The sequence below is a fragment of the Chiloscyllium punctatum genome, chromosome 16 (genome assembly GCF_047496795.1).
Source record: "Chiloscyllium punctatum isolate Juve2018m chromosome 16, sChiPun1.3, whole genome shotgun sequence".
In the NCBI taxonomy this organism is placed as follows: domain Eukaryota; kingdom Metazoa; phylum Chordata; class Chondrichthyes; order Orectolobiformes; family Hemiscylliidae; genus Chiloscyllium; species Chiloscyllium punctatum.
Window position 1 is genome coordinate 11,497,954 of NC_092754.1, and position 20,749 is coordinate 11,518,702.

General features: G+C 42.6%; 1 protein-coding gene across 4 annotated transcripts in view; it reads right to left on the reverse strand.

Annotated features, from left to right (window-relative positions):
- The window catches only part of espn (espin), a 175,092-nt gene that overhangs the window by 121,290 nt on the left and 33,053 nt on the right, over nt 1–20,749 (reverse strand). For all 4 annotated transcript variants that reach the window (XM_072586221.1, XM_072586219.1, XM_072586220.1 and 1 more), the window contains exons 3-4: nt 6,215–6,401; nt 1,071–1,253 (exon numbers count right to left, since the gene is read on the reverse strand). In XM_072586221.1, the coding sequence (XP_072442322.1) occupies nt 1,071–1,253; nt 6,215–6,401 (370 nt within the window). The remainder of the gene's footprint in view (nt 1–1,070; nt 1,254–6,214; nt 6,402–20,749) is intronic.

The following is a 20,749-nucleotide window of genomic DNA, read 5'->3' on the forward strand; positions in this document are numbered from 1 at the left end:
GCACTGAATCACAAGACAGACAGCAGTGAGATGCTGCTATTGAAATATTTGAAAAGGGCTGGTATCCTATCACCAAATCACCCTTTATTTACACTGGGGTGAGTCTTTGACACTGATCCAGTTCTCAGAGTGAACAGAACCTCTGACTCTCCTGTTTATACCTGTCAGCCAAGGCTCCCTGATTGGACCAGCCAATTCATATTCCATGAGGTCCACCTGGCTGACTCCATTCCAATCATGTGACTCACTGAAGTGTCTTATGTGTCATGTGATTCAAATGAGTCACATGGTGCTTTGGGTCACACACTGCAGAGATGCTTGTACTACAATGTAATGCAGAGCCATGTCTTTCACAGAAGTTAAAGCAGTGTTCATTTCCATCTTCAATACCAAGTGTAACCTCATAGTCTGCTACAGGGATGCAGCATGCTCTGATTGCTTCATAATGCGTTCTCTGACATCTGTTCCCAGAAAACAGTCAGTCCCAAAATGTTACTCCAGCGGGAATATTATGTAGTGTGAACCTGTCCAATTATGCTCGAGGCACCTGTTGCTGTGGGACACGATGACAGTCACTGTCAGGATAGCAGCAGGAAATAAATGGCAGGTCAGGTGAGAAGGAGCAGTACACAAATGTGCAGAGTTCACCTGATCTAAACCAGAGCATGTGAGCTTTAAAAAGAAGGGAAGCCTAGGGGAGTACAAAATGCTGTGCCATCAGTGTTATTAAAAGAAAGAACAACTCTTTGTTTCACTGATTAACTTCCTCTGTGTCAGGAAATGCCAGTACCAGCTGGGCACTTAAGTTCCAATTTTGTGTTTTACGCTGTGAGCATTAATGGTGTGTCGCTGCTCCCCAAGTGAATGGACAAAGTGGTTCCAAGATGCACAAAGACCTGTGCATTGTCAGGTTTATGCTGGGGGTGAGCTGATAGTCACAAACCGTAGGCCTTTGAGGGGCTACAGAACAATTTCTCGGAAGGTCATGGAAAATACTCGCTGATTCTTAACTGAGACGCAACAAGCCGTGCTTCCACACTTCAAATCAATGCAGTTGTTACAAAACTTGCCTCTAGTTCCCCATTCTCTGCAGCATCGTGTAATGGGGTGCCACCCCAGTTGTCTGTGACGATTTCACCTCCGTGTAGCAATAGCCAACTGAGAACCTTGGCATGTCCTCGGCTGGCAGCAAAGTGCAAAGCTGTGGCCCCTTCGTCATCCTGGTCTGATAGACTAATGTTTGAAAAGCTCACCTGCACACAAAGTGGGAGGAAACATAAACTAGTTAAATAATCCAAAGGGAAACAGTTGCTCTGTCTCACATGGAGAAGCATATTAAAATTACAACACTTTTGTGTCTGTTCATTAATCTGTTGTTAAAGAAAACGTCTTAATCTTGGATCACTGGAGTTTTGGCCTCATCCTTCAGTAATCATAGCATAATCCAAGAAATGCAAATGTTCCCTTAAGTTTCCTTTTCCTAAATGATTTTATAGGCATCCTTTCCTTTACTTCTCTGTTTCCCATACAAAACCCCAACCAAGCAGTAAGGCAAACAGATCCCTGATCAATGCCCACAAACAGCACCTGGGTCTAGAGGACAAGAGCATGTGGTCATGATCCTCTCAGCATTGAAATTTTTGGGCTTCATTTGATACCTTCCTCATTGATATTAACAAAGTTATGCACTGACCAAAGCCAGGCCAGTTGTGGCTACAAGTTAATGTCTTCTCATCCCATCAAAGGTCAAAGAGGTGGAGAAGTGGCATTGCTTATCAGGGATAGTATCACAGCTGCAGAAAGGGAGGTAGCTGAGGAGGGTTTGTCTACAGAGTCAGTATGTATAGAAGTCAAAAACAGGAAAGGAGCAGTCACTTTACTGGGAGTTTTCTACAGACCCCCCCCAATAGGAACAGAGACATAGAGGAGCAGATTGGGAGGTAGATTTTGGAAAGGTGCAGAAATAAAAGGGTTGTTATCGTGGGTGGCTTTCATTTCCCTAATAGTGATTGGAACTTCCTCATCCCCAAATAGTTTGGATGGAGCAGTTTTTGTCATGTGTGTCCAGAAGGGATCCTAACTCATTATGTAGATACGCCAGCTAGAGGGGAGGCCATATTGGATTTGGTGCTTGGCAACGAACCATGCTAGGTGTCGGACCTCTCGGTGGGAGAGCATTTTGGTGGTCGTGATCACAACTCCCTGACCTTTACTATGTTCATGGAGAGGGATAGGAGCAGACAGTTTGGGAAAGTATTTAACTGGGGGTCGGGGAATTATAATGCTATTAGGCAGGAACTGGGAGCACCTAAATTGGGAACAGATGTTCTCAGGGAAATTTATGACAGAAGTGTGGAGTTGTTTAGAGAGGACTTGCTGATAGTGCTGGACAGGTTTGTCCCACTGAGGGAAGGAAGGGATGCAGGTTGGAAGAACTTTGGGTGACAAGGGATGTGGAACATCTATCTAGTCAAGAGGAAGAAGGAAGCTTACTTAAGGTTGAGGAGGCAAGGATCAGACAGGGCTCTAGAGGGTTACAAGGTAAACAGAAAGAAACTGAAGAATAGACTTAGGAGAGCTTGAAGGGGGCATGAAAAAGGTTTAGCAGGTAGGATTAAGGAAACCCTTAAGGCATTCTACACTCATGTGAGGAGGATGGTCCGAGTGAGAGTGGGGCTGATCAGGGATAGTGGAAGGAACTTGTGCCTGGAGTAAGATGAGATTGGAGAGGCCCTTAATGAATACTTTGCTTCAGTATTCACTACTGAGAGGTACCTTGATGTTTGTGTGCATAGGCTGATACGCTCAAAAAGGTTGATGTTAAGAAGGAGGATGCGCTGAAACTTTTGAAAATCATGAGGATGGACAATTCCCCTGGGCCAGACAGGATATACCCAAGGCTACTACAGGAAGCAAGGGAATAGATTGCTGCACCTTTGCATTGATCTTTGCATCCTCTCTGTCGAATGGAGTAGTGCCAGATGATTGGACGGTCGCAAATGTTATTCCCTTATTCAAGAAAGGGAATACGGAAAATCCTGGGAATTACAGACCAGTCAGTCTCACGCCTGTGTAGGTAATGTACTGGAAAGGATTCTGAGAGACAGGGTTTATGATTACTTGGAAAACCATAGCTTGATTAGAGATAGTCAGCATGGCTTTGTGAGGGACAGGTCATGCCTCAGAAATCTTATTGAATTCTTTGAGGATGTGACAAAACACATTGATGAAGGTAGACCAGTGAATGTGGTGTATATGGATATTAGCAAGGTGTCTGATAAGATTCCCCATGGTAGGCTCATACAGAATGTAAGGAGGCATGTGATACAGAGAAATCTGGCTAACTGGACACAGAATTGGCTGGCCCATATAAGACAGAGAGTGGTGGTAGATGAAAAGTATTCAGCCTGGAGCTTGGTGACCAATGGTGTTCCGGAGGGATTTGTTCTGGGACCTCTGCTCTTTGTGATTTTTATAAATGACTTGGATGAGGAAGTAGAAGGGTGGCTTAGTAAGTTTGCCAATGACACTAAGGTTGGTGGAGTGGTGGATAGTATAGAGAGCTGTTGTAGGTTGCAACGTGCCACTGACAGGATACAGAATTGGGCTGAGAAGTAGTAGATGGAATTCAACCTGGAAAAATGTGAAGTAATTCACTTTGGAAGGTCAAATTTGAATGCAGAATACAGTGTTAAAGGCAGGATTCTTGGCAGTGTGGAGGAACAGAGCGATCTTGGGGTCCATGTCCATAGATTCCTCCAAAGTTGTATCCAAGTTGATAGGCTTGTCAAGGCCTATGATGTAATGGCTTTCATTAAGCAGGGGGATTGAGTTTAAGAGCTGTGAGGTTATGCTGCAGCTCTCCCAAGCCCTGGTTAGACCACACATGGAATATTGTGTTCAGTTCTGGTTGCCTCATTATAAGAAGGATGTGGAAGCTTTAGAGGGGGTGCTTCCTGGGCTGGAGGGCATGTCTCATGGGAAAGGTTGAGGGAACTAGGGCTTTTCTCATTGGAGCAAAGAAGGATGAGAGGTGAATTGATAGAGGTGTAAGAGATGATGAGAGGCATAGATAGAGCAGATGGCCATAGACTTTTTCACAGAGTGGCAATGGCTACCACAAGGGGGCATAATTTTAAGGTGATTGGAGGTAGCGTATTTACGCAGAGAGTGCTGGGTAGGTGGAATGCATTGCCAGCGGTGGTAGTAGAGTCAGATACATTAGGGACATTTAAGCGACTCTTGGATAGGCACATGGAAGATGGTACAATGAAGGGTACGTAGGTTAGTCTGATCTTAGAATAGAATAAAAGGTTGGCACAACATTTAGGGCCAAAGTGCCTGTACTGTGCTGTATTGTTCTATGTTATATCATACCCTGGGCTGCTCTTCCAAAGTTCAATTCAATCAGATATTATTGAGTGAACCATGTGAGTGGAAGTAATTACAATAGACAATAGACAATAGACAATAGATGCAGGAGTAGGCCATTCAGCCCTTTGAGCCTGCACCGCCATTCAATATGATCATGGCTGATCATTCCCAATCAGTATCCTGTTCCAGCCTTATCTCCATAACCCTTGACTCCACTATCTTTAAGAGCTCTATCCAATTCTTTCTTAAATGAATCCAGAGACTGGGCCTCCACTGCCCTCTGGGGCAGAGCATTCCACACAGCCACCACTCTCTGGGTGAAGTAGTTTCTCCTCATCTCTGTCCTAAATGGTCTACCCCGTATTTTTAAGCTGTGTCCTCTGGTTCGGCACTCCCCCATCAGCGGAAATATGTTTCCTCCTGCCAGAGTGTCCAGTCCTTTCATAATCCTATACGTTTCAATCAGATCCCCTCTCAGTCTTCTAAACTCAAGGGTATACAAGCCCAGTCGCTTCAGTCTTTCCGTGTAAGGCAATCCTGCCATTCCAGGAATTGACCTCGTGAACCTACGCTGCACTCCCTCAATAGCCAGAATGTCTTTCCTCAAATTTGGAGACCAGAACTGTACACAGTACTCCAGGTGTGGTCTCACCAGGGCCCTGTACAGCTGCAGAAGCACCTCTTTGCTTCTATACTTAATTCCTCTTGTTATGAAGGCCAGCATGCTATTAGCCTTCTTCACGACCTGCTGTACCTGCATGCTTGCCTTCATTGACTGGTGGACAAGAACACCCAGATCTCTCTGAACAGCCCCTTTACCTAATTTGATACCATTGAGGTAGTAATCTGCCTTCCTGTTCTTGCCACCAAAGTGGATAACCAGACATTTATCCACATTAAACTGCATCTGCCACTCTTGTAAGTTGCAGTTCTTGGGAGGTCCACTGGGGGTTAATTTATAGGTCACTGTACTCTCATTGCCAATTTGCAACATCTATTTGACTCTACAGCCTTCCTCAACCTATACTCCCCTCTACTTGGAAAACGCAATGATCCTGAAAAAGAACTTCTCCTAAACCACTGCCCAATATAGTAAGCATTTCAAGAGAGGAACATCAACTCATGGAAAAGAGGCCATTCTGATACGTGTTTTGTCCCTCAGAATGGTATCTTCTAGTATTCTGCTTGCCAATGCTGATAGGGGTTGTATACAGCAGTGCACTGTGTGGTTGGAGGTTGCATCAAAACAAAAGTGAGAGAGTTGATCCAAAATTGGATATTCACATGGAAAATTCCCAACAACCTTGTTGGCTATCACTCAACACATTAAATTTAAAATTGTTGTCCACACTTCTAAACCTTTCCAAGGCAACATAATAGGTTATCAGGTTATGACATCTATGACCTTCTGCCAACACTTCATTTCTCAAGCTTGTCCTTTTGTCCATGCTCTAACTTCCTATTTCATCCTACCATGAATGGCATAGCTGCCAGAAATATACACTCTGGAATTCCCTCCTTTAACACTTTCCACTTACCTCTCTTCTCTTGAAAACCTTCAAGTTGCTCCTAATTTCAACATTCCAGGTTCCAATCCACTTTCCAGACCAGAAAAGGCTAAGGAATGTATTTTATGTTCAGGGAACTATCCAGTAGTTAGTAGAAACAATTGGGTAACATGCTACACTTTGAAAATTCATCTGAATAATTTTGTTTGTGAGAATGCACAACATGGACTACCTAAATTGAAGGTAGGACAAAAACTGGCCAGTTCTAGCTTAAGTGATTGCTTTGCCCTGTGTGGATCAGCCTAGCCTGGTGTCCCAAGAATGTAACTTACCAGCCAGACAATGACAGTATTATGTCCCATCTGTGCTGCTGACTGGAGTGCAGTCATCCCATCATTGGCTCGAAGATGTGGATCTGCTCCACATTCTTTCACAAGGTATTGAACAGCCTCCAGGTGTCCTTCCTGACTGGCCAAATAGAGCGGAGTGGCACCATTTTTCATTTGTGTATTTACAACACTGAAAGGAGAAACACAATATGTCATTTATGAAATTCCTCCGTCCTCATCATTGAAATGGAGACATAGAAGGAGGCTATTCAGCCCATTACGTTGAGTGGTACAGGTCGTATTTGCATTCTAAACCCATTACCTTTCTCCTTTCCTCTAATTTGTGGATTAAAATCTTGAAGTCTTTATCTAATTAAAAACTGTGATTAAATTCATCACAATAGCTACTTCCATCCAATACATTCTGCCCAAGGGTTGTTTCAAACTCTGCGATTCTTGAGCCAGTAATGACGGAAGAATAGCTGAGGTAATTCCCAATTGCATTAGGATTATGCAGTGTAAACAGCACAATAACAAACCATTCAGCCTAATGGCCAATGCCGAGGATATTCTCTTTCAGTCACCTACCGATTTCTTCTTTAAATGTACCATTGTAACCTTCTATTCCCTTTCCCCTCATCAGTTTAAATATAAGCAAATCACTGCAGAAGATAGCGATCTGAAATATAAACAGAAAGTGCTGAAGAAACCCAACAGCTCTGGCAGGACGGAAAACTGAGTTAACATTGAGCCCAATATAATTCGTCTTTGGAACTGAAATTAACTGGAAATGTATTGACTTTATGCTGTAGAAATATTGTCTGTTTTATGGTCAGCATGGGCTAGTTGGACTGAAAGGTCTGTCTCCATGCCGTATGATTCTATAAGAACCAGGTCAGAAAAGCCATTCTGTAACCTCTCTGCTGCAATCACACACGCTGAATGCACATTGCTTTCACATCAACAAAGACTGCTTTCTGCCATACGCAACCCAGCTCCAGCCCAAATTACATATGAATCCCCACTAAATACCTCACACTTTGGACCAAATCAAAAAACTGCAGATGCTGGAAGTCAGAAACAAAGAGTCTTCTGAAGACCCTTATGAAGAAGGGTCTCTGGACTTGAAATGTTAACTCTGATTTCTCTCCACAGATGCAGCCAAACCTGCTGAGCTTTTCCAGCAAATTCTGTTTTTGTCCCTTGCTCTGGAGTCAGGGTGAACCCTAACCTCACTTTTGCAGTGTGAACCTGCAGTGTCAGTGAAATGAAAACTGCCTTGTGTTCATGCTAGACCTGAAAACAAAAAATGTTGGAAATCACAGCAGATCACGTAGCATCCATGGAAAGACAGCAAGCTAACGGTTTGAGTCTAGATGATTCTTCATCAGAGCTGATGTGAAGTTTTGGGGTGGGGGGGGGGTTGAAAAATGTGGTGCTGGAAAAACACAGCAGGCCAGGCAGCATTCGAGGAGCAGGAGAATCGACGTTTCGGGCATAAGCCCTTCTTCAGGAAGGGGTGGGGGTTGGGGCAACATCTAGGTAATAGTCGGTGGGGGGGGTGGAGTGCTGGGGGAGGAAGGATGTTCATAGTTCAGATTAAGTGATTGGAATGTGAGAATGGCAGAACAATGGTGTGTCTAACTGCCAGACTTGAAAGGACAGAGTCTCACTGGAGGTTCGCTGGAGTATTGCAGCAGGTCAAGGACAGACAAGTGGGCATACAAGCAGGATGATGTGGTTAAATGACCAGCTGTAGGTGGGTTCGGGCCCTGCTCACATATGGACTGAAGATGTTCCGCAAAGCGGTCACCCAGTCTGCATTTGGTTTCTCCAACATAAAGTAGGCCACATCGGGTGCAGCGAATGCAATAGACCAGATTGGAGACGGTACAGGTGAAAGGCTGCTTCACCTGGAACGACGGTTTAGGTCCCTGGATGGTGAGCAGGGGCGAGGTGAAGGGGTCGGTGTTGCACCTTCTGCAGTTACAAGGGACGGTGTAGTGGGAAAGGGACTGTCGAGAAAATTTAGGAAAAGGCATATCTCTCAGCAAGGATTACCACCCAACTAGTAATGGTGAAAATTACTCCTGGCTATTGTCACTGATAACAGCAGAAAACTTTAGTGAAAAATGCATTAAAGAAACCTACTTTAGTCATATTGGTGGATCAGTTCCACGCTAGCTAGTGTGTTTAGCTACAGAGCTTTGGAAGGGTTGTAATGTGCTTTTTGCAGACCTTCAAAAGCAGCGTTGAAAAAACTTTGAACTATGTGATTGTGGACTAGTAGAAATATATTTGTAAGGTTAACACAGTCTCAGTATTTATCCATCATTACCCACGCTTATAAGATTCATAGGTGAAAAAACTCACCCCCCCCCCAATTTACTGGGTTATTTAATATTGAAGCTGCAAACACTACCATTCATTGAAAAACAATCTGCTGAATGTTTTAACAGGAAGAGCATTAGTTATCATGCTTTCTCATAATGAGCACAAACAGTTCAATAATTCAAGAGAGTGAGGGAAATCTGTTGCTCTCTGAAACTGTGCCTTATTGTGCAAGAGCATCAACCCCTGCACTGGCCCCAGTAAAGCAAAACACCAGTGAAGAAATCTCAACGTTCACGAATGAGGTCTGAGAAACCCATGATGTTTTCCCACTCCTGTGCAGGTAACTATCCGTAAACTGAAATACATAGGCACCAACAGCACAGATTGAACATCACAAACAATATAGTGATAAATCAATAACATCACCAAACCTCATGGGTTTGACTTGAACTCTTGTGCTACAGGGCTAGTATTACGACCTCCAAGCTAAACTAGGCCTAGGTTCAAGTCCAGAGGTATCTCTGAACAGATTGATCAGGAAAATATCTAAATACTTAATAGGCATAAACTTGTCAATCAGTAAAATGGTTTCATTAATCACAGTGTTAATATAAATGAATGGCAGCTTAATTGTCTCACTGTGGCTGTCACAAATTGGTTAAGCAATAGCGTGCAATCATTGGTTAGTCTGAACACAATAACAACTGGATAGTGTTGCAACTGGTTGTAGATGGACACTAATTGGTCAGCCAGTAGGCAGCAGAAGCCTGCTCGGCCAATAGCCCAAAGGGTGATGAATCATAGCTCATCCTCTGCGATTTACATTCTCACTAACTTCAGAATTTGCTGGTAGAGTCATACAGCACGGAAACAGACCCTTCAGTCCAACCAGGAGAAAGTGAGGACTGCAGATGCTGGAGATCAGTGGAGAGAATGGTGGTGCTGAAAAAGCACAGCAAGTCAGACAGCATCCAAGGAGCAGGAGAATCGACATTTTGGGCAAGAATCCTTCATCAGGAATGATCATCCTGATGAAAGACCTTTGCCCGAAACGTCAATTCCCCTGCTCCTCAGATGCTGCCTGACCTGCTGTGCTTTTCCAGCACCACATTCTCACCTTCAGTCCAACTAGTCCATTCTGACCATAAGCCCAAACTAAGTTAGTCCCACCTCCCTGTGCTTGGCCTAAATCCCTCCAAACCTTTCTTATTCATGTACTTATCTAAATGTCTTTTAGACACTGTAACTGTACTCACATCCACGACTTCATTTGGAAGTTCATTCCACACATGAAATACTCTCAGTGTAAAAAATTTGCCCCTCATGTCTTTTACAAACCATTCTCCTCTCACTTTAAAAATACATCGCTAGTCTTGAAATCTCCCATCCAAGGGAAAAAGACACCTGCCATTCAGCTGTCTATAACCCCTCATGATTTTATAAACTTCTATATGGTCACCCTTCAACCTCCCGTGCATCGGTAAAAATGTCCCAGCTTATCCAGCCTCTCCTTATAACTCAAACCCTTCATTCCCAGCAACATCCTGGTACCCATGAATATGCTTGATTTTCAGGTCCCAGTGGTTAAAGTTGTAATCTACTGAGGCCCACTTTGCAGTTTCTAATATTGAACAGTCAGTTAGTCAGTCGTATTAAAGCACTGAATGATTTATCAGTCAGTGGCTGTACTGAAATACTGCTCAATTCGCTGAATTATTTGCAATACTTCTATACAGTTTTTAGTTTATCCATAACTAACTTAAACAGATCAGTGTGGATCAACTTGATTCAGAGAAGATCCAGTTACTACAGATTCTGTAAGTACTGAGGAGTAACAGCATGATCAAAAATAGCTATAGTCACAACCAAAGTTACACATGCTTTAATCTCCATCACTGTGAAAAGAAAATGTGCTGGGTTATCTGTAAATTGATTAACTTGGTAACTGATTGTTGCTTTATTATCAGCCATGTATATTTTTTTTCATGTAGTAAAAATTAAGAAAAACAGGACATTGACTCAAATATCAATGCTGATCTTACCACACCTAATGCGCCCCATCCCTGCCTTCTTTATCTAACCCTACCAATCATACCTCTTGTCCCTTCGCCCTGTTGTGCTTGTGTAGTTTCTCCTTAAATATGCTGGTGCTATTTGTCTTAACAATTCCAAATGGGGATCAGTTGCACATTCTTACCTTATATTGTGTGAAGCAGTTTATACTGAATCCCTTATTGCATTAATTAGTGACCACCGCATTTTTGTTCCCTACCTCTGGACTCCCTCAGAAGGAGAAATATTTTCATGACAAGTAGTTTATCAAATGACTTCATAATTTTAAATACCTTTATCAGACCACCTCTCAGTGTTCTGCTTTTGAGAGGAAAGAGTTCCAGCCCGTTTAGGTAGTTAATAAAATTATTTTTAAAACCAACCTGTTCAGGTACATTTTCAAGGACAGATGAGATTTGAACCCAAACCTTATGGTCTAAAGGTGGGGACATTACCAGTAAGCTAGAAAAGGCCACTTAACAACCATGTTTTCACCTCTGACAGCACCTTTGGGATGCTTTATCATGATAGATGCCTTAAAAAAATGTAACTATCGGCGTTGTTTTACACAGTCATTTGGTAGTACTGAATTTAAATATTGAATTTAAAAATACTGAATTTAAAAAGGAGACAAGGCAATGGTCTTCACCTTGCATTCAGAGAGACTAGGACATAAGAAACAGACTTAAGGGGCTCTTTCAGTGCAGTCATAGTGTTACCACTTCTGAGCCAGAGAACCTGGGTTCAAGTCCCACCTGCTCAGCAAGTGTGTCATAACACATCTTAACTGGTGAATAGTGTTTGTTGAATAGTGTTGAATTTTATTGACTTCCTTTAAGGATCGTTCTCATCTCCGCTAACTGTCTGAAGAGGTTGTTTTTGTTTTAAGGAAAGAAACAGACTTGGGGATAAAAGGGAAACCCAGTTTTTACAGAATGAGATGAGATTGATGATTTGTTATACCATCATTATCATGGCGATGCAGCAGTTAACTGTCAATCCTAGTTCTCAGGCCAGACAGGCAAATCCCTGACCAATCAGAGTCTACCTGTCTGGTTGTAAGAACTAAGGCTAACAGTTAACTGTTCCTGCTGTAACTCCATAGTAATGATGGCCCAACCAAGCAGTACTGACTTCTCAAAATGGATACATGCATTTTATCGTGCCTGCTTCTTGTTTCCTAGTCATGATGAGTGTAAGACAAACATTTTGAGTTTTTGTCTTCTTTTTGTAATGTTTATCGTTGTAGCTGTAAATCCTTTGTTCGAATATAATTGAACTGAAGCTTATATCTTTCAGTTTGGGTGTATTTACGTCAAGAGTGATAGGATTTCCTGGTACCTCGGGTCTTTTCTATCTTCAGCCCCTGCAGGGATCGTGAAGGAAACCTAAGTCCAGGCAGTAAAATTGCTTTGACACTCAGACTAAGGAAAACTGACACTGAAGTGTCTGTATAGTTATCAGGTTGTGGACTGTACTGACACTAATGCCTTCAAGGGGAATTGTTGTAAATTAGCACATGCACAGATTCTGATTTTATCTTACAAAGTTTTTGAAAGTTTGGAAGACCAAATCTGTTCTGAAGAAGTCATATGAGACTCAAAACGTTAACTGATTCTCTCTCCACAGATGCTGCTAGACCTGCTGAGCTTCTCCAGTAATCTCTTTGTGAGTGGGATTACCTTGAAGGACTGTGGAGAGGGGGACCAAACGGATACAGTAGTAGGAAAATTAAAGTATAGAGTAACTCTGAAGATTACAGCATCGGGCAAAAGTGGTTCTCTAAACTAAATAGCCAGCACTGTATCTATAATATGGTTGCCAAACCTGGTCTGTTGTGAATTTTCAATTGTAAATGTTTGGCTGAAAACATGAAGTTCCAATCTACCCATGGTCGGAAATTCTTTCACACATTGACATCATCTGGCATTAGCAGTTGAATGTCACCCTACCTCCTGATGCCATGTTAGAGTACAGTCTGATCAATGACAGTCCATCGTTGGCTAGACATTGAATGTTGGGATAGTTGAATTCATCAAGAGAAAAGGACTTGTATTTGGTTGGCATCTTTCAAAGTCAAAGTGATTCGTGGAAGATCAATTAATTTCAAATTTCAGTCACTGTTGTAAAGTAAGGAAGCACAAAACCAAATTATACACAGTGGAATCCACAAGCAACAAATGAGATCTGAATAGGGAATCTGCTTCACTGGCATTGGCTCAGAAGTGAATGTTGGCCAGAAGAACTGTTTCACTTTTATAAGGCACTGAGCAAAAAGATAGGCCAAAAGATAGTACCAAGGGTAATTCAGCATTTGATCAATACTGTACTGAAGTACAAGGCCAGATTCAACCCTAAGAAATGACTTGAATGCACAGCCTGCTCTGAGAAAAGCTGATTATCAGCTCAAATGCTAATAGATTATTTGAACAGACTCTCAAAAGTAACCAGTTTGGCCAGAATGATAATCCATGGTGGGAACACCAAGTGTCTATTCCCTGGTACCTTTCTACTTAGTTTAGGTTCGTCCCTCTGGCTGTTTTAGCATTTATCTTATATCTGTGTCCTCTGTCTGGTGGCTAGCTGTGGAACCTGCCTACCAGTGGAAATAATTTCTTGATCTATGCTATCAAACTCTTTCACCATGGATACAGGTTTGCTCGCTGAGCTGGAAGGTTCATTTCCAAATGTTTTGTCACCCTACTAGGTAACATCTTCAGTGGGCCTCAAGCGAAGCGCTGTGGTAGATAGGTCTGCCACCCCCTGAGAAAAAGAACCAGAAATGACATCACCACAGGAAATGACATCACCAACTCAAACAAGCCCAAACATATAAATAGAAAGCAGGAATCATGTACAGTGCTTTGCCTGAGGCCCACTGAAGATGTTACCTAGTAGGGTGATGAAACGTCTGGAAATGAACCTTCCAGCTCAGTGAGCAAATCTACATCCAGAACCTCAACCTAAGCTACAAATCTTCTCAAAACTCGCTAATTTTTCACCATTTTGAATGCATGTATTACATCTCCCCTGTTCTTCTCTGCTCTGAGGGAAACTAGCCCAGCTTCTCTAACCCTTCCAGATAGCTGAAGTTCCTCATCCCTAATACCAATCCTGTAAATCACTTCTGTATCTGGTGTATCTTATCAGAGGCTCTGACATCCTTCTTAAAATGTAATACCCACAGAGTAAATCATTAATATGCAAATATGTAAATAGTTAACCTTCCTTAGTCGTGATGCAGGAGATCACATAACACTACTGAAAGGTAATTCTTTATATAAAAACCAAAAGAACTACAGATGATAGAAATCAGAAGCAAAAACAGAAATTGCTGGAAAAGCTCAGCAGGTCTGGGAACATCTGTGAAGAGAAATCAGGTTAACACTTCAGTTGAGTGACCTTTCTTCAGAATTTTATACATAAGTCTTGTTAGCAGAATGTTAAATGAAAAGTTTATCTTACCTTTATCTGAGCTTAGACCCTTGTCTCTATACATCCTACAGAGGTCACAGCTCTGCTAAGGTTCATTGCCATGATAACAGAGACCCTAAAATTGACCATTATTCCAGGTGAGGCCCAATCAGTGCTTCACGAAGGTTCAGCATAATGCCCTTGCTTTTGAACTCAATGCTTCTACTTATAAAGCTGTGAACTTGGTCAGCTATTTAATAGCAATTAATTAACAATCTCAGAGCTACACACACTAAACATGCCAATTCCCTGCAGAGTTTTTGGTACCACACTGTAACCATCCCAATATCCAATTGTGTTGCCTGCCCCACTAATCCTAAAACAGGGTGAGTGCCTAGGGGAGTGCTCATTATATTTGCTGGATTACACTGTGTGCCCAGGTTGCAACCACTTATCCACAATTCTGTTTCTAATTTTCAGAAGGTTCACTGCACATTGCATATAAAAGTTGTTATTCTTTCAAAGAAGGTACATATGTTCATCATTATCATGGGAGTGCAACCCTGTCTAACTGGGGAAAAAAACAGGTACTTGAAATAGTATTTTTCTGTTTATCTGTGAAAATGTCAAATACCATGCTATTTTAAGTAACTACTTTCAGCACGAAACATATTTATACAATAGAGATTTAATGGTCCAACAAAGTGGCTAGATCTCAAGAGCACACCCTACTACACAAGTGTAACTTATGAATTTCCAAAACTATTGTCTTTATGTCATCTCTCAGTTCGATTGCTAAACTATTCCGGTCATGACGGAAATGCCCTTTTTCCTGTACAAATTTGGCATAGTCTCAGAAAATAAAGGGGCAGCAATTTATGACAGAGATGAAGAGAGTTTCTTCTCTCCTTGCCAGAGAGAGCTGTGGGGACAGGTTCATTGTGTACATTTAAGGCTGAGATAAATGGATTCTTGATCACTTAGGGAATCAGGGGTAGGGGGAAAGGGCAGGTAAGTGGACATGAGGTATATTCGGTCAGCCATGAACCTATTAAGTGGTGAAGCAGGCTCAAGGGGCCCAACAGCCTACTCTTGCTCCTATTTCACAGACTTTCTCCACTTCTCGAGTCGTAGAATCATACAGCACGGAAACAGACCTAACCAGTCCATGCTGACTATAATCCCAAACTAAACTCGTCCAATCTACCTGCGCATAGCCCAAATTACTCCATACATTTCTTACTCATGTAGTTATCTAAATGTCTTCTAAACAGTGTAACTGTATCCACATCCACCACTTCTTCTGGAAGTTCACTCCATACCCGAACAACTCTCCGTGTAAACGGTTATGTCTTCTCACCTTAAAAATATGCCCCTACCCTTGAAATCCCCCACCCTAGGGGAAAGATACCTGCCATTCACATTATCTATATCCCTCATGATTTTATGAATCTCTATAAGATCACCCCTCAACATTCTATGTTCCAGTGAAAAAAGTCCCAGCCTATCCAGTATCCCCTTACAACTTAAGCCCTCCATTTCTGGCAACAGCCTAGTAAACCTTTTCTGAACCTTCTAATAACCAGCTTAATAATATCCTGCTGTTACGACACGGCAGTGAACCCCTCTGCTAATTAAACAAAACACCCAGAGAAGCTCACCTTACCTCATAATCTGTTAACATATGAGTGACAGAGAACTCCCAAATTCCACTATTTAAAGAAAAAAAAACTTAAATTTATTCTTTAACTCTAAAACTGAACATTAAACAAAACTCCTTAAAACTCTAAGTCTCCTTTCTCCTAACAGCTTGTTATCTGCCAACTCTATAGCAATATACTGATCCGATAAACGCCCCCACTAAAATTACTTCAACTTAATTTTCAAAACCAGACAGCAGCTGTTGTCATCTGTGTCTGTCTTCATCTGGTTGTAGATCTCCCTGGGTTGTCTTTGGTCTTTTGTTGCAAAGATGTTTCATATGAAAAAGGTATCTTTGATAGAGAGGGGTTTGCTAGCAGATACTCTGATGATGGCAGTTAGTCAATTTCTCTGGCTAACTCTCAAAATACTTCTTTTATGCTCCAAACATTGGGTCATCTCATTGGTTTGATGTTGTCAAAACCGTAAAATTAAAATTTGGTTGGGTTTTCGTATCGTGGGTCATAATTTAAACTGATTGGTTAAATTCGGCTGCTGTGAAAACATAGCAACCAAAAGTCAGGTATTTGTTTCACAACCAAATGTTACATATTTTCAATTTTCTAGTACACTCTGAGACTGCTAGTTAGTTACATGACAGGTACTTGCATTCACTCTCTTCAACTTCATAATAAGAGGTCAGCCAGAACTGGACACAGTAATCAGGTAGAGGCTTCACCAACATCCTGACAACCTCAGCATGTCTTCCCAACTCCTATACTCAGAGGTCTGAGCAATTAAGGCAAGAGTTTTTAGTCACAGATTCTCAATGATCTTCTTTTATAAATCTATGAAGATGAATGCTGGCAGAAATATTCAATTCTGGGTACAACTCAGAGGAGAGATTTGCAGATGAAAAGCAGCCTAGATTGTTGCAAAGGGAATGCGGGAGGGCACAGGCTGGAGTGGTGCGGAGGGTAGGGATTTCGAATATTGCTATATTCGAAAATCCAATTTCTATCCATTAAAGCACATGAGAAGGTGATTGTGTGTTAAATGTTTAGCATGTATTTAGACAGTCCAGTGAAGTAGAAACTTATAAAATCATGAATGACACGGTTCAGGTGAATATTTAAGATCTTTTCCCCAGCGTAGGGGAATCCAAATTTAGAGGGCATAGATTTCAGGTGGGAGAGATTTAAAAGGGACCTAAGGAGCAATGTTTTCAAGCAGAGGGTGTATGGAATGAACTACCAGAGAAAGTGGAGGCTGGAACAATTACAACATTTAGATTAGATTAGATTAGCTTTCCTACAGTGTGGAAACAGGCCCTTTGGCCCAACAAGTCCACACTGACCCTCCGAAGAGTAACCCACCCAGACCCATTTCCCCTCTTACTAATGCACCTAACACTACGGGCAATTTAGCACGGCCAATTCACCTGGCCTGCACATCTTTGGACTGTGGGAGGAAACCAGACCACCCAGAAGAAACCCACGCAGGCATGGGGAGAATGTGCAAACGCCACACAGTCTGCCCGAGGCTGGAATCAAACTTGGGACCCTGGTGCTGTGAGACAGCAGCACTAACCACTGAGCCACCGTGCCACCCCTGGATGGGCATGTTAATAGGAAGGGTTTATAGGGATATGGGCCAAATGCTAGAACATGGGACTAGATTAATTTAGGGTATTGGTGAAGCCTCTACCTAATTACTGTGTCCAGATCTGGCTGACCTATTATTGTGAAGTTGAAGAGAGTGAATGCAGGTACCTGTCATGTAACTAACTAGCAGTCTCAGAGTGTACTAGAAAATTGAAAATATGTAACATTTGGTTGTGAAACAAATACCTGACTTTTGGTTGCTATGTTTTCACAGCAGTTCGAATGTAATTAATCGGCGTGGACAAATTGAACCTAAGGCTCTGTTTCTGTGCTGTACATCTCCATGACTCCATGCAGTCCTGACAGAGCTGCATTATTCTAAAATACTTTCTATGGGAACCCACATGAAAACATATACAGGGATATTCTGAACTGCAAAGTAAACCAAATCCTTTGAAGATTGTGAAAATCAGGCACACAGTCAGAAGTTTCCAAGGGAACTTGTTTATTTTTGTTTTATGAGGCCAGTGCAGGTTACCTGGAGCTGTAAACCATCCTGTCCTATGAAACTGACAGCACGCATTGTGTGTATGTGCCAACCAGAATAGATAATGCCAAAATCATTTGTCGAATTAAACAGCGACTGTAGAATGGCGATATACTTTTTTCTGTTCTTGTCAAATTTGGTGCTTTCAAACAGTTTATTGTTGTACAAGTCATGGTGTTTTTGTTCTCTTTATAACGACAATTAATTCTTTTCACAAATTCAGATAAGACTGAACACAGTAGAATCATTGCTACTTAAATGTTATCAATTGCAGCAGAGGTGTCAACAGATTAGATAGAGAAACCGTTGATCTGGTGCATTAGCATCTGTCAGCTTTAGGATAGTCATTCAACCTTGATGAATACTGAAGGCTCATTGAAAGAACTTGTAATGATAGAGCACTCCACAGTGCTCCAGGTCTAATTAATTACCCTCTGAAATCCTGTCGCTGTCATGTGGACAAGCTGTGCATCCGTAAGATTTCCAGACAGCTAGATCCAACAACAGCAGTGAGAACTTGGTTTTATTTTGCGGGGACGGGGTGGGAGTACTGTTTAAGGTAGGATGGTGACCAAAACCCCTGGGAGGCCTGCTTTTTCTCTTTGTAACAGAAGCTTTTATGCTCACATATAGGTAAAGGAGTCCTTAATTTAATGGGCAGTTTTTACCGCTCTCTGGGTGAAGTCCTGATGTGGGGAGGATAAAATATGGAACTAGGGATTAGGTTTATTGTCACATGTCCTCACATGAGTGCAATGAAAAGTTTACAAAGTCGCTAATTACAGCACGACCTTAGGTACAAAGTTACCGAGGTACAGAATGTTAAGAATAAATTAGAAAAATAAAGAAATAAGAAGTTCAGAATCGTAGGTACGAGGACCTAAGTACAAAATTTTACTAAGAAATTAGAAAAGTGAAGAAATACAAATTTCAGCATTACAGTACTTCAGTATAGTACAGACCGCACCAGGATCTCACCTCCAGACTGCCAGGATTTCATCTCCAGACCGCAAAGGGACCTCACCTCCCGACCGCACTGGGATCTCACCTCTGGACCGCACTGGGATCTCACCTCTGGACCGCACTGGGACCTCACCTCTGGACCGCACTGGGACCTCACCTCTGGATCGCACTGGGACCTCACCTCTGGACCGCACTGGGACCTCACCTCTGGACCGCACTGGGACCTCACCTCTGGACCGCACTAGGACCTCATGTACAGACCGCCCTGGGAACTTGCCTCCAGACCGTGCTGGGGTCTCACCTCCAGACTGCACCAAGGTCTCACCTCCAGATTGCACTATGATCTTACCTCCAGACTGTGGCGGGATCTCGCCTCCAGACTGAGCCAAGATTTTGCCTTCAGACCACCCTGGGATCTTGCCTCCAGACTGTACCGGGAACTCGCCTTCCGACCACAGCGGGACCTCACCTCAGCGACCCATTGAGTCCCCACTGTGGGCCTACCACAACTCCTTTCTGATTACAAAGCTCTGCTGCAGCCGACTGTCCACCAAGTTCCTGAGTCCAGGCTTCAGCCTACCAAAGTTATGAGTCCTCAATCCCACCACTGCTGCTGCCGACATTCCTCCACAATGTCAGATAATGAAAGCAGAGAAAGAAAATAACAGAAAAGAAGAGAGAGAGAAGGATGCAGCCGGCCTACAGCATAAGGGCTCAGGAGCCCAAACACTCCCAATCATACTGGTGCCTCCATTTTGTGAAATTCATGGCTGAATGGCACTCTGATACTGTCCATTCACTGGGAACCATCTGCAAGGGCCTATGAAGGGCCATTTTACAGGAATTTTGTCAATGGCAAGTGACTGGGGTGCATGGCACACGATGGAAATGGATAACCTAGAAGACCAATGGAAACATGAGGCACATAGGCAACAACAACATGACATCATTGATTTCCCCCCAATCCCACCCCCTACTCTGAAGGGTTACTCCCCTCCAATTCTCATCAACATTCACATTATTTTTAATTTATTTATAAGAAGATGTCCTTCAGGTCTGCAGCAAGAGGGCAGTTTGTCACAATCTTCCACTTGTAGTGGGCAACCAGAAATGGGCAGTAAATCCAGCTGGTGATGCCTACATGTCATGAATGAATTTTTAAAAAGTCTGCCATGTGATGTCATCCTGTCCCTTTAGAGGCCTTAGAGAATCCAGCCTTGGGCCTGCAACACTGGGGACCTGCCTGTCATCTTTAAGCAATTGTGTTGTCTTTTCAGATATCACCACCACCAGCATGTGAGATTCTATTTTGGATAAATCACGACCACAAATTGTCCTTGCTGGGCCTGTTTAGGTAGAAAATAGTTCGCTGGCGAGGTACTTCTCTTCGATAACGACGTTGCTTATCGCTTGACAGCAACAGACCTAGTTTACCACCTTCCATTAACTTGCCAGGCATAACTGCCGACGACTCTCAGGAGCTGTGCAGGATACAGCTGCTCCCTTCAGGTAGTCCTGCAAAGCTCAGTTGTCTCCAGCAAAGGAGTGAGAGACGTTATCGGATTGGGTAGAGCTAATGTAACATGAACATTAATTCTGTCAGAATCATTATCTTGTACTAATTATGAACCCGAAATCATGGAGCCAGTTCCGCTATTGGAAAGTGTGGACTCAGGACCCACTTGTCACCCTGTCATTAGGTTCATCAAGCCTATGGTGAAATTCAACTAAAGCCTCATGTGGCACCCCCAGCATTGCAGCACTCCCTTAGTCCTGAACTGGGATGTCAATTTATAGTACATTCTGTTCTCCTGGGGTGGGAATTGAACACAGAACTTTCTGATTTAAAGATTAGTGGTCCATCACTGAGCCAACTTGAACAACCCTAAATAGTACAATATTATCAAACATCTTCAAAACTCTTCCTCCTTTCAGAGGAGGTATAAACATCATCTCCAATGTTATCATTTTCACACGAGCAAA